This window comes from Amblyomma mixtum, chromosome 3, assembly GCF_055824585.1.
Source record: "Amblyomma mixtum isolate Tamu chromosome 3, ASM5582458v1, whole genome shotgun sequence".
NCBI lineage: Eukaryota > Metazoa > Arthropoda > Arachnida > Ixodida > Ixodidae > Amblyomma > Amblyomma mixtum.
Genome location: NC_143014.1, coordinates 303,072,784 through 303,085,205, shown reverse-complemented (window position 1 = coordinate 303,085,205; position 12,422 = coordinate 303,072,784). Strand labels below are relative to the sequence as shown.

Genomic DNA, 12,422 nt, shown 5'->3' with positions numbered 1-12,422 from the left:
ACAAGATAGCTGTTTTCGCGCGCATTCGCGAATTGGCGGCTGCTACTGCTGTTAGCATCATGCCGAAGAGCATACTACAGGACCCGCTGCTGCTGTCGCAACTGACCTGGACCGAGATTGGAGATGTGTTGTGCCTGGAGGTATTTGGCGAGACACGACGAGAGCCACTTTCAGTGCACGGACTTTTGAACATTGATGCTATGGACGATGGCGTCTTTAGGACGTATTTTCGTTTCGAGAAGGAGCATATAGGCAGACTTCAGAGGGCCTTGCACATACCCGAAAAGGTCGTAACTGCGCAAAGGGTTGTGGTTCCCGCAGATGAAGCTCTCTGCATTACCCTACGACGGCTAGCATATCCCAACCGGCTGTGTGATCTTGAAGATCTTTTTGGGCGACACAGTTCAACGATATCGTAACTGACGAACGAAGTTCTACGCCACATCGAAGAGCGGTTTTTTCACTTGCTTGACGATGTAAATAACCATTCTTGGCTCAATCTCGACACTCTGGAGAAATTCTCGCAGGTAAGTCGCAATTACAGCAGAATCAATGTCAAGTTTGTCATTTGCAATTACAAATTTACACTTAAAATTTCACTTAAAATTTTCAGGCCGTCCACGCCAAAGGTGCCCCGCTGACAAACTGCTGGGGTTTCATCGACGGTACAGCAAGGGCAATATGCCGGCCATCAAGAAATCAGAAACTTTACTTTAGTGGGCACAAGCGGTTTCATGCCTTGAAATACCAATCCATAATGTGCCCCAATGGAATCATTTGCCAGTTGGATGGATCATACCCGGGCAGCAAGCATGACGCTGGTGAGTAATAACGAACAGTTGAAACCAAGGAATAGTGTTAAGTGCAATAATGCGATGTTGCACATTGTTTTCTCCTCCCATACCAGCTGCTTCAAAACGGGTACTGATCATTTATAATTCACTTCTGCTTTTAGGTAACTTCGGGATCAGCAACGTATATTCGAAGCTAGAAAGGCTCGTTCAAGGGCGCAACTTCTGCATTTATGGTGACCCCGCCTACCCACTGCGACCTCTTTTGCTGAAGCCATATGGTGGTGTGTCCCTCACCCCGGAGCAGCGCGCGCTCAACAAAGCTATGAGCAGCGTAAGACAAGCCGTGGAGTGGGGATTTGGAAAAATTGCAGGACTGTTCGCCTTTGTTGACTTTAAGAAAAATCAAAAGCTGTACCGCCAGAACGTGCCGCGTATCTATAAAGCTAGTGCGCTTTTGGCAAACTGTCATACATGTTTGTATGGTGCCCAGGTATCGCATTACTTCGGCCTTGATCCACCAGATCTAGAAACTTACCTTACTCCTCGGTAGTTTTGCCATTCACACATCTTTCTGAAATGCGTTTTATTCAAGCACAAGATGTACAACACTTTGCCAGGACAGTTTTCTGGGTATTCATGTCATGCGCGGTTTGCGCTGAAGAAATCAAAGATTGCTTGAGTCTGTTCGTTGAACATCCTCTGTACGTTCTCAAGCAGATTCTCGTGTTCTCTATTATAACGTCTCACTTCAAGCTCATGCTTTCTCTCCTCCAAGTCCAACCTGCGCTCCTCTAGAGCGAGCCGCCGTGCTTCATTTTCAATTTTTTGTTTTTCAATTTCTTGCGCTTTTATGCGTAGCTCATAGTCGTTTCTTTCTCGCATAGTGATCAGCTGAAGCCCGATGCTCTGTAACCCCCGGGTTCCTGCAAAAACAGACAAGCAGTTTTTTATCAACCTTAAATTCAGTTGAGCTTCTCCACTGCAGCAAAATAGTCACAAATACATGTTTCTATCAGACGTATTTGCGGCTAAGCGGGACTTTGTATACAGAACGGGTACCGCAATACACGTTGTATAAAAAATAAAAAGGACTGTTGCGAGGACAGTAAACAGTTTATGACCCCTGTGTTTCTGCTTGTGTGCCATTTTTGTTGTCTAACAGAGTTCCTCTTGCAGTGTAGCCTGTGTACTAATTGGCAGAATATTAATGAAGGCATCTTTTCTTTCGGTAAGTTTTTGGGGTCCTATACACGCCATATTGCAATGTACAGGCGGAAAGAGAAGTTTCTTGACCGTGTGAAAGACAATGACGAGTGTTCTTTGTTTTTTTTCATCCACCCTGCATGTCAAGACCACAATGGGCAGGAAAAAGACAAACGCGCGTTCGGCGATCGGCGGTATGTTAGAGCAATGTGACTTCTAAAAAGGTAGTGAATATGTTCAATTTGAGCGGTACAAAGATTTTTGTGGTGATAGCGCACTGAATGAAAAATTCACAGGCGGTGCTTAATTATGATTACATATATCCTACGATACCATCGTAAGACATGCTAGGTCGTAGCTGCCCTGGCAATAAATAATTAGCCTTGATAGTCATTTAGCACCCTATTTAGCCGATATAATTATTTACATCCTTAATATTTATATAATAATTGTATGTTATATTACACATTAATGAAGCGCTGCATAGGAGTCATCATACAACTCCTGGTACAGTGGTGCATTGCGACCAATCAATAATTCTGCTGTCACCTGCCAAGGTGATGTACACTTGTCAAGTTCTAGTACAACCGCATATCAAACTATCATACAACGGCGTTTCAACTCAGTGAATCCTTAGTGTTTGCACTGTTAAAATATGCCTTCAAATACTACCTCTAGTGGCGACGGAAAGAGCTTGTCGCCTAGCTGCAGGCTGGCGCTCTCCTCCTTGGTCCGTTCCATTTGTGGGCTGGGGCTGCGTTCGCCCGGCGGGGATGTGTTGCTGCTCTGGACTAACATTTGCAGAGTGCTGGTTATGCACTTGTCCCTGCACATGTTGCTCATAGCGGTCGCCACCACCACCAGCAGCTGCAGCAGCCGAGGTCTCTGGAGGATCCGGCTCGTACATATTGAGGAGCAGCTGAGCAGCCGGGGATTGTGGTTCTAACGTGTAAAGAAAGGTAGACACAAAAATGTAGCAGCCTTCCTAGGAGCCGCTTTTCATTCGCACAGATAAGTAATGTATATCGTCTGTTAATTCTTACAAACCTCAGTATTTGCATAATTAGTTGAGCCCACATTAAAATCAGCGTTATTATGGTTGCCAATCGTCGCCCTTCGCTCTGCGAACTCCTGACGCTGTGGTTTACTTTCAGTTATTAAGCATGCTAAGTTCCCTCTAAAGGAACCCACGGAACTAAATTACTTATCGGGCTTAAGTCTTTAGGAGTCACCATACAAATCATGCGGTAACCGAAACCCGAAACGATGCGCAGCGCCTTTTCTTAGGCGGTGGGCTTGCTTTGTTATAAAGTAAGCGAAGCCACTTTCCACAACCACAGTACGGCAGCCCGCAATCGTGTTTCACGCTTTATAACATGTGAGTACGGCTTTTCATTCCTGCTGCTGCTTCATCGAGAAATGTATTTTTTTTTATCATTCATCCGAGGCCGGCCGCGCGGCACTGACGATGATCGACTCGGTTTTGAAAGACTGCATAAGCTTTCTCTCATTTCGCGTCAATTGCCTTTTTCTGTTTGTGCTGTTTTATTTACGAGCCATTCTAGACAGCACGCAAACTGAAAAAATCAACGCAGTTTGATCTGCCAATTTTTGCACGGGTTATTTTTGGAGGCTCGCAGCCAAAGCAAAAAAACAGTAAGGACATCCACAGTAATGATGAGTGAAGTGAGCCCTAAAGACTTTCAGTATAAAAAGCTCAGGCACTCGACTGCTCTGACGAATCGAACGTATTTACAGTGCACAGAATACCCGCAACAATTACCACTCATAAGCGTTTTTATATTTCAGCAGAGAAAATCAAAACCTAGAACATGCAAGGTTAGACACACACATGGTAAGACTTACCATGCGTTGATTCAATTTCGCAACTTCGGTCGGCAGCCACGCTAGGATTACTGCTGCAGCCAGTCGTTTCCTGCACCAAAGTCGCACCTTCCCGTGGACCCGTTAAGGCCGAGTCACACTGAGGAAACAGTCCGCCAACCCGCCCGACAAAACAGTGTTTTCGTCGGGTTGGCGATCCTGTCACACCGCGTCAACACGAACAGTGGGGAAACGTGTCGCCGTCTCCCGCCGACATGTGTCGGCCACATGTGCGCCACTTGTTCAGCAACTCCCTGTCACACCAGAAAAACCAGTTCCGGCGCACTCCCCGCCACCTCTCTGCCTTTGCTCGCGCGCTCTCTTCCGTGCGCGATCGCTGCGTGTGTACAGCCGCGGAAATTTTCGATACCTTGCGCTGCCGTAGCTGCTTGTGGTTTTGCAGAATGTCGGAGGAAGTATCGCCGTGCGCGGCTGCTGCAGCAGCATCCTTGCTGCTATACTGCGCCGTCGATTCTGACTCGGACGACGAGCCGCCACCCCAGAAGAAACCGCGCTCCAAATGGATGATGGGCTGGCTGCGAAGGGCGCCTGAGCAGGGCGCTTTCGAAAACTTGATGCGAGAGTTGGCCCTAGAAGATGCGGAGGGGTACCGCCGCTGGATACGTATGGACACCAGCTCGTTCGAAGAACTTTTAGCCCGAGTGAGACCAGCAATCGAAAAAAAGGACACGAATTTCCGCCTTGCCATTCCTGCTGCAGAACGACTGGCCATTGGACTGCGCTACATCGCCACAGGTGAGCTCCTAGCTTAAAATTTTTTGTCCGCCGCAGTTTCTTATGCTCGGGAGATCGCTACGAAAGCTTCTTCTCTGAGGTAGCCTCGTTCGCTGCCGTATGTAGTGTACGTGAAGTGCACACTCCCAAAGCGATGTGCCCGCTTGTGGCATGAGTAGGCATGAGCGCAAAACTAATTTTGCGTGTGTTCTGTCCTTATCTATCTGTTCTATGAATACATCTCAGCTAATTTGTTGATCTTTGACCTCGTTTTCAGGAGACAGTCAAATGTCCATACAGTGGCAGTTCAGAAGGAAACACAACACAGTCTCTGGGATTGTGCAAGATGTGTGCAAGGCCATATATGCCGAACTCAAGGAGGATTTCTTGAAGGTATGTAAATGGTGCAATTTGTCGGCTCTGCGACTGAAGTGAGACTATACAGTGTGACTTCTAAACAATTTTTTGTTTTAAGAACTGAGTGACACGTCGGTGCGTTCTTTGGAGATTAATTCTGTAGCTAAAATGAACTCATCAACTTTCTAGTTTTGATTTTTGGGGGGCAAGAGATTTTTGGGGGGCAAGAGTCAAGGCCGTCAACGTCGAAGATGTGCAGTTTTTGCAGTTTTATCGGAAATGTGCTTCAAAGTTTCAGAATTAATATTATTAGTGGTTTTATTAGTGCTAGCGGGAATAAAAGGACAGGGACAAGACAGGAGAGCTTAGAAAGTCAAAATTGTGCATTTCAAAGCTGTGTCAGTTGCCTATACTAAGTCACTGTGCGTAGTACTGCCACCGAAATCCTGTTAACTGGTTCTACGCTGTAAGATACACAAAGTGTGTCTCTATTTGCAGCATTCAAAATGCTATCGCCCCCATTTTATAAATGTGCAACGTGGGAAAGCCAATTCAATAGCTTTGAGGTGCGTATTTTTTGGCGTTTCATATTTTGAACCACATTGCCGATAAAGAAAATATACTGGGCTCACTATACATGTTGACGGCCTTCAATTCTGCAACATAATCTCTTCTCATAAAGTAAAAATAAGAATTTTATTGTTTTTTTAGGCAAATAATTATTGGGGTCTATCACGTACATGCCTGCCTTGCTGTACAGTCCACTTAAACAAACAGCACTGACGTAGCTGTCACAGTTTCTGAAAATAAAAATCTGTGAACGTTAAAAAGATCATCTGGTATTGTTTTGAAATTAATCTACATGAGATGTTTTGGTTATACAGAATAATTTGATCAAAATTTTATATGGAGCAATTTGTTAGTGTATTGATATATTTTTGTGATAATTTAATCCAAAGTTAAAATTCTGCCATTCCAAATAATTATCTAACCTTACACTTCAATACACTTATTAGTAGAGGTAATAAGAAATCATAAAAGTGTAGCGGCATCCTCTGTGGTTTGTCAGCTCAAAAAGGTTCAACTTGATCACTTGTAGGCGTGGCGCTTATGGGACCTCACTTGGCTTTAATAAAGCAACCAATCTCCACCGACCTTCCAGGTGGCAGGCAGAAAAATTGAACCGCTAGACTTATTCACTGTGTCCCACAGCTGAGAATTCTGCTGTGGAATATGAACGACCAGCAAAATGTCTCTTACAGGTTCCTAGCCGCCCCGAGGAGTGGAAAGCCATAGCACAGGGCTTTCAAGACTTATGGCAATTTCCACACTGCATCGGAGCTCTGGATGGGAAGCACATAGCTATAAATCCACCAGCCAACTCCGGTGCGCAGTACCGAAACTACAAGGGATTCTTTAGCATTGTGCTTATGGCACTGGTGGATGCGGAGCTAAATTTTGTGTTTGCTGATGTTGGCCGTAATGGCCGACTAAATGACAGCGGAGTCTGGAGCGAATGCGAGATGAAAAAGGCCTTGGAGGTGCAGCCATCACCGCTGCCCTGTGCTGAAGTCCTGCCGCTCTCGAAAAGGACAGCACCATATGTCATCGTGGGTGATGAGGGTTTTGGCCTAAAACACTACTTAATGAGGCCATATCCTGCTGGTGAGCTGACCAAGGAGAAAAGAATTTTTAATTACAGGTAAGCACAGTACTGAAGTTTAGCTTGCCATTTAACCAATGCTACTAATATCACAACTAATGCACACGCTCAGCGCAAAAAAAGTCACGTAGCGATTCATTCACCCAGCACTAAGTTTTATGCAGTTGTGTGACTTGTCATGAATGTCTGCTTGCCTTGCTTCAAATACTATTTTGGATGACATGAAAATAACAAAAGGAGTAGATTAATAACAAAACTTTTATTCAACATGAATAAGTACCCATGAATGCTTGCAAACAACTTCAGAACTTGGTAGCAGACCACCAGTCAGCGTTGCCTTATTTCTATTTTTGCGATCCCTTTCAGACTTTCCCGCGCTCGACGGACAGCGGAAAATGCTTTTGGAGTGCTTGCAAACCGCTGGCAAATTTTCCGCGCCCCACTTCGACACTCTCCTGAGCGAGCGGAAGACATTGTGTTTGCTACACTAGCACTGCACAATTACTTACGCTCGAAGAAAACCACTCGGCAACTTTACACCCCTCAAGACAGTGTGGATGTAGAGGACGTTTTGACAGGTATGTGTGTTTTGAAACTGCTGTACATGATGTGAAAGCCTGAAACACAGAGCTATCTAATGCAGTGCATGTGGCACACACTAAAATGATTACAAGAGCACTTATGGCTTGACGATCACAGGCTCAGAGAAAATTTCTGCAAGGCTTTTCATGAAACGTTCAAGCCTATGGGCCTCTCTCTTGACTGATACAAATCTATTATTATAACCAAGAGTTAATTTTTCGCATGTATGGTGCTGCTATCTGATACATAGGGCACGTACGCAATGGCTCTTGGAGGGATGGTGTGAGCCCATCTGGAGCCATGAGCCAGCTCCCAAGAGTTGGAAGCAACCACTCCGTCAATGCCAAGGCTGTCCGGGATACGTACACGGAGTACTTTGTGAACGAAGGACAGGTCAGCTGGCAGTGGCGCCTCGTTGCCTAATCAGGAGCTTCTGCCACAATGAAGGCGTAAGTTGCACGTTCTTGTTGTGCCTTGACAGCCTGACTATGATGCGTTTGCTCCACTTTTTTGCTCTTCATTCACCATGCAGTGTAGTGGAAATGTAGCTTTATGCAATGCTCAAAGTATGTTTTTTTAACTATTGGTTTATTCAGAAAACAGAGCACAGCTTAGGGAGGCATGCTTATGGCAGGAAAGTTGGTTGAGTAAGCTGCGTTGCCCTGGCTGCAACAGTAGCACAACAAGATGGGCAAAAATTAATCATCTCCAAGAATAATCTTTTGGTACAAGGCTATGTAAACTAAGTATCTGCTTTGCATTTCATGAAAAGAGACTTACAAAATCACTATCTCTATACTAACATCACAAAAGGAAATCAAAGATGGGTAAAATAATACACATTGTCCCAAAGCACTGCATGCTTCTTCCACACCTCTGTTGAATTTACATAAATTACACACATACGACATGCACTGACATAAAAATGACTCACTTCACACAACAAAATGACATACCATAACATCTGATGACATTACTTCAATTTTAATTTCGGTTGCAGAACAATTATAACACACAACACCGTATTAAATTAGGCACATGTGAATTTTGTTTGAGTCTGCACTCAGCCTACGTCCCTAATCATTCATCTGCTTCCTGTATAACTTCTACTTGTGTGTTATGAAGTGCCATGCTATACTTTACAATGGCATTATATCCTGCTAAGTAGGCCATTTGTCTGTGCGGCCCTTCAGGCACCTGCCGCAGTGCATTGGCCATAGTTGCAGCAAAATCGTCGCACTCATCTTTTTGCCGAGCGGCACTCGCAGACTTATTTAAAGCATGCACTGCTGCTTCTAGAAGTAGCTTCTTTTCGCTGCCACAACTTTCCTCCTGCTTTCTTTTGGCAGGCTCTCTCCGATGAACAATGGGTGGAGTGGCTGAAGCGCCCCTCGAAGTGCAGCCGTTGTCTGCAGGCCCATCGTTCACCATGACCGCAGTGCCTACTGTCTCATCTTCTATGTTGTCAACAGGCTGCTGCGTCTCATCGAAGCACAACTGAGCACTCTCTGTTGATCCGGCCTCTTCATTCTCTTTTTCAACCTGCGACTGTGAAATAAAGCAGAAATAGCGCAGAGTTTCACTTTCATTCTATTCCTTCCAGCTTGCTGAATTGTTTATTTTTGTTTGGGCTAGTAGTGGAAGTATTTATTTTATATCACCATATTATACAATACGGCCAAAAGGATGGGCTAAAGAACGGAGACGAAGTATGCCTCTTGATGAGACCTACAACCCGGATTACATATTGTGACACCAGAGGCAGAGCGGGAAAAACACATGACAAAACACTTTTAGAATGTTTGCACAGTGCAGTGAAAAAAAAATTTAAGGTGTTACCATATTATTCAGTAGCAAGCAAAACAATTTTCAAAATAAATACAGCAGAATAGGAAAATGAAAGAGGCTCTGAAAATACAGCATTATTAAAATAAACAGTATAACAGAATAACGCAAATTAATCCGCACAATGTCAACAATTTCTGGCATTGATTAAGATTATAGAGAGGATAAAAAAATCTTCAGTTTTACTAAAGACAAACAAACTGGTACTTTGTTGTGCAGTTGCTACAAGAGATTGGTAGCCTTACCTTACACAGGGTTACCTTACACAGGGTTACCTTACCTTACACCTTACACAGGGTTGCAATATGTGGCTACCTGACCTTTATTAAATAGTTAGCTCTAGATCTTGTAGTGGATAGGGAAACCACATGTAAATAATATGCTATATTCCTAGAAAGGTAAGTAATGCAGAAATAAATGAAATCATGCTTGATTTTGTAGGAAATATGGGCCATCAAACTTAAGTTGTCGCAATGAAAAAGATTGCCAACATAAAAAGTTTCGAACTATTTCTACAGCTGGGCCTGTACACAATGAATGTAGGGCTCTTTTATTAAGCGAAAATAAGCTACAATATAGTAGGTACGCTATTCACAGAATGTCGCTGAAGAGGAATAACATTACCAAATAAAGGGACTGAGTGGAAGAGGCACGCCTAGACATCCATGCACAAAAATGGAAAGTGTTTATTTCCCAGGCAGAGTGCAGTGCCCAAGAAAACTGGCTTCACTGAAGCGCAAAGTTGTGACTTACATTTGCCGATGCCATATTTGACCGACTGTCACGCTTCGGGCATCCACTCAGCAGAAATAGGAGTTCCGCGTAGTGGACCCATCGTGGCACATAGATATCCTCCTGTCCGGCTCCTGATTTTTCGCTCGCTTTAACTTTTCGGTTTTCGCGCTGGAATTGCGAGCGCAGGTTTGAAAACCTCGCCTTGACTGCTGCGGCTGCAAAAAATAAGGCATCACCTCTTTAGAAATCTTGAAGAATAGACACAATGATGGCCAGCCGACACCACACCTAATTTTGTTTATCTACAGTACTGCTAACTACAGGTTCCAGTTGTAGCAGAGTGGGGTCTGCACATTTACATTAGAAAAAAAATAAGAGGGCTAAAAAAAATCGTATCATGCCAAAAATACGAATCAGAAATGGTACGATACAAGGCAAAACTGAACAATTACAATTGTAACCAGCTTGATAAATGTGCAAGACCAGCGCAAAAAACGCAACACACAGAATTAAACAGGGGCTACATGCGTTTGCTTTTTGCGTCCTGTGTCTACTTCAATGCATTCATTCCGTATTTTGCGCTGCTGTTCCACGATGCATTGCCACCCCGGCCGGCTTTTTGCCCAATTGAAGAATAATTGGAGACGTGTCACCTTAAGTACACATCAGTACAAATCACGCCACAATCTTGACAGATTCATTAACTTTGTTCCACCCTGTCAGAGTGAAAAAATGCATAATTATACATATCATTCTTGCAATGAAACTGGAACTCAGTTAAATTATTCTGATTGCTATTTCATAGGGGGGGGGGGGGGGGGGTTACAGCGCTGCTTTCTTGTTCATCTCACGTTCAAAAGTAGCAGGACAGGTAACTCGCGCTCACCTGTGAAGTCCGGTCCCAATTTGGTAGCGATCTCTTGATAAGCGGACTCTTTCCAATCACGCCGATGGTATTTTGGGTCCGTGATGTCCCATAAATATCTCCTCTCTTCAACCATCCCGATCAAGTCAGTTTCCTGGCGGCTGGAGAACGACGGCAGCATGTTTGCGGGAGCAAGTGGCACACTCGTCTGCTGTCGCGGCTGCTAGATGCTCGAGTGGTGCTATCTCGCGCACAACCCCGTCAAGAAACTGCTAGTGCTCGCGGCCGAGGTAGGCTCTACACACGGCACAAGACATTCCTTTTGGCTCCCTACAAAGCCGCATTCGTCACTGCTCACAAGAATGCGACGGGGAAATGTGCTTCTCCACGGCGGTGGCATCCGCCAGCCGGTGGTTGCCACGGCAGCCTCCCCGTCCGCATGCGCCCGCCTGCAAGACGCCGTACGCGGCAGATACCATTGCGACGAAAAAAAACCACGACCTTCTGAAAAAAATGCCCATGTTTGCACTTCGAAAACGACGTTTCCAAGCACGAAAGGCACAAAAGCGGTGAAGCACCGCAAAGTGCTTGGTTTGTTCGTGCGGTGTCGCCAGGAAATTCGCCCGGCCGGCGAACAGCGCCAACAGGGTCCACGAACGCTGTTTGTTTGTTGTTCCGGTTCCCGGAAGCTGTCAAACCGAGGGAACATCCCAGCAACCTGTCTCGTTTCCCTGCCGTTCGTGCAGTGTGACAAGAAGTTGTGGGACGAGTTGGTTGGGCGACTTGTTGACGGCTCGTTTGCGAACATGTTTGGTTCATGTCGTTGTTGTGTTCCTGCAGTGTGACTCGGGCTTTAGGGACACGGAAACTGAACACTCAGCTGTTGCGGGCCGTTTTCTGTTCATAATGCCCCCACTTCTTGGGGCTATCCTCGGCTCATAATTGATTGTCCGAACGTAGTCGGAGAGGTCTTGGAGTATCTGCTCTTTCTCCGCGTATTGCTCTTCAGTACCAGACCTGAATAATGTGAAAACAGCATGCACGTTAATTAACGACTACCTATCAGTGTGCCCGGCATTTAGTTGTGCAGAAATAAAACTCACTTTTTCAGGTTCTTGGCGTCCTGCCGTCGCCAGTATCCGATTAGTAAATCCACGCGGTCTTTTGCTCCACGCAGAGTAAGTTCGCGGCCCACCGCGTGGTTCACGATGCGCACAACTTCGATCCACTTATGGTCATCTCCAAACGGCCTGGTCGCTGCCACCTCCCGCAAAAGACACAAGTCTTCCTCAGTTGTGAAACATCTCCGCGCTTTCTTAGCTTGTAAACGGGCCTGAGCTGTGGTCGCCGTCGACAACGCAGCAGCGCCGGTGCTTGTGTTGACGGCTGCCATCTTGAATACCCATACACGCCCGCGCGCTCTTACGCACGCTCGCGCGCTGCCCATCGCTCCGCTGGAGAGGGCTTCCCAGCGGGCGTAAGCTTCGCTCCGTAAAAACGCTGGCCGGCCCAGCGATGTGCGCATGCGCAGTGGCGTCCGCGCTCGTCCGCTCCGCTCCGCTGGCCGTAAAAACGCTCAGCTAAAACTCTCTACTCTCGCTATCTGCGCATACGGCAACAATAGCGCCGCGTCTCGCAATTTTTCCGCTCCGGTCATGAGTCACTTGGCTAATCTTTTCCGTTGCAGCTGTACAGTCACCGTCAAAAGTAAATGGAAGGCGTCTTTGTCAAAAAATTTTAATTTCTTTAAATCTAAAGC

At 45.6% G+C, this 12,422-nt stretch overlaps 2 protein-coding genes across 2 annotated transcripts; both read right to left on the bottom strand.

The window, feature by feature from the left end:
* Positions 1-430: 430 nt before the first annotated feature.
* LOC149355433 (uncharacterized) lies at positions 431-4,714 on the bottom strand. Its single transcript, XM_089583792.1, has 3 exons — positions 3,864-4,714; positions 2,670-2,939; positions 431-1,717 (listed from the first exon to the last, which is right to left on the bottom strand). The coding sequence occupies exons 1-3, from the start codon at positions 3,864-3,866 to the stop codon at positions 1,682-1,684; spliced, it is 309 nt and encodes a 102-aa protein (XP_089439918.1). The 5' UTR covers positions 3,867-4,714; the 3' UTR covers positions 431-1,681.
* Positions 4,715-8,298: 3,584 nt separating this feature from the next.
* On the bottom strand, positions 8,299-11,446 carry LOC149355432 (uncharacterized). The gene is made up of 3 exons (XM_089583791.1): positions 10,685-11,446; positions 9,817-10,013; positions 8,299-8,766 (listed from the first exon to the last, which is right to left on the bottom strand). Exons 1-3 carry the CDS (start codon positions 10,842-10,844, stop codon positions 8,299-8,301), a joined length of 825 nt encoding a protein of 274 aa, XP_089439917.1. The 5' UTR covers positions 10,845-11,446.
* Between the last annotated feature and the right edge of the window lie 976 nt (positions 11,447-12,422).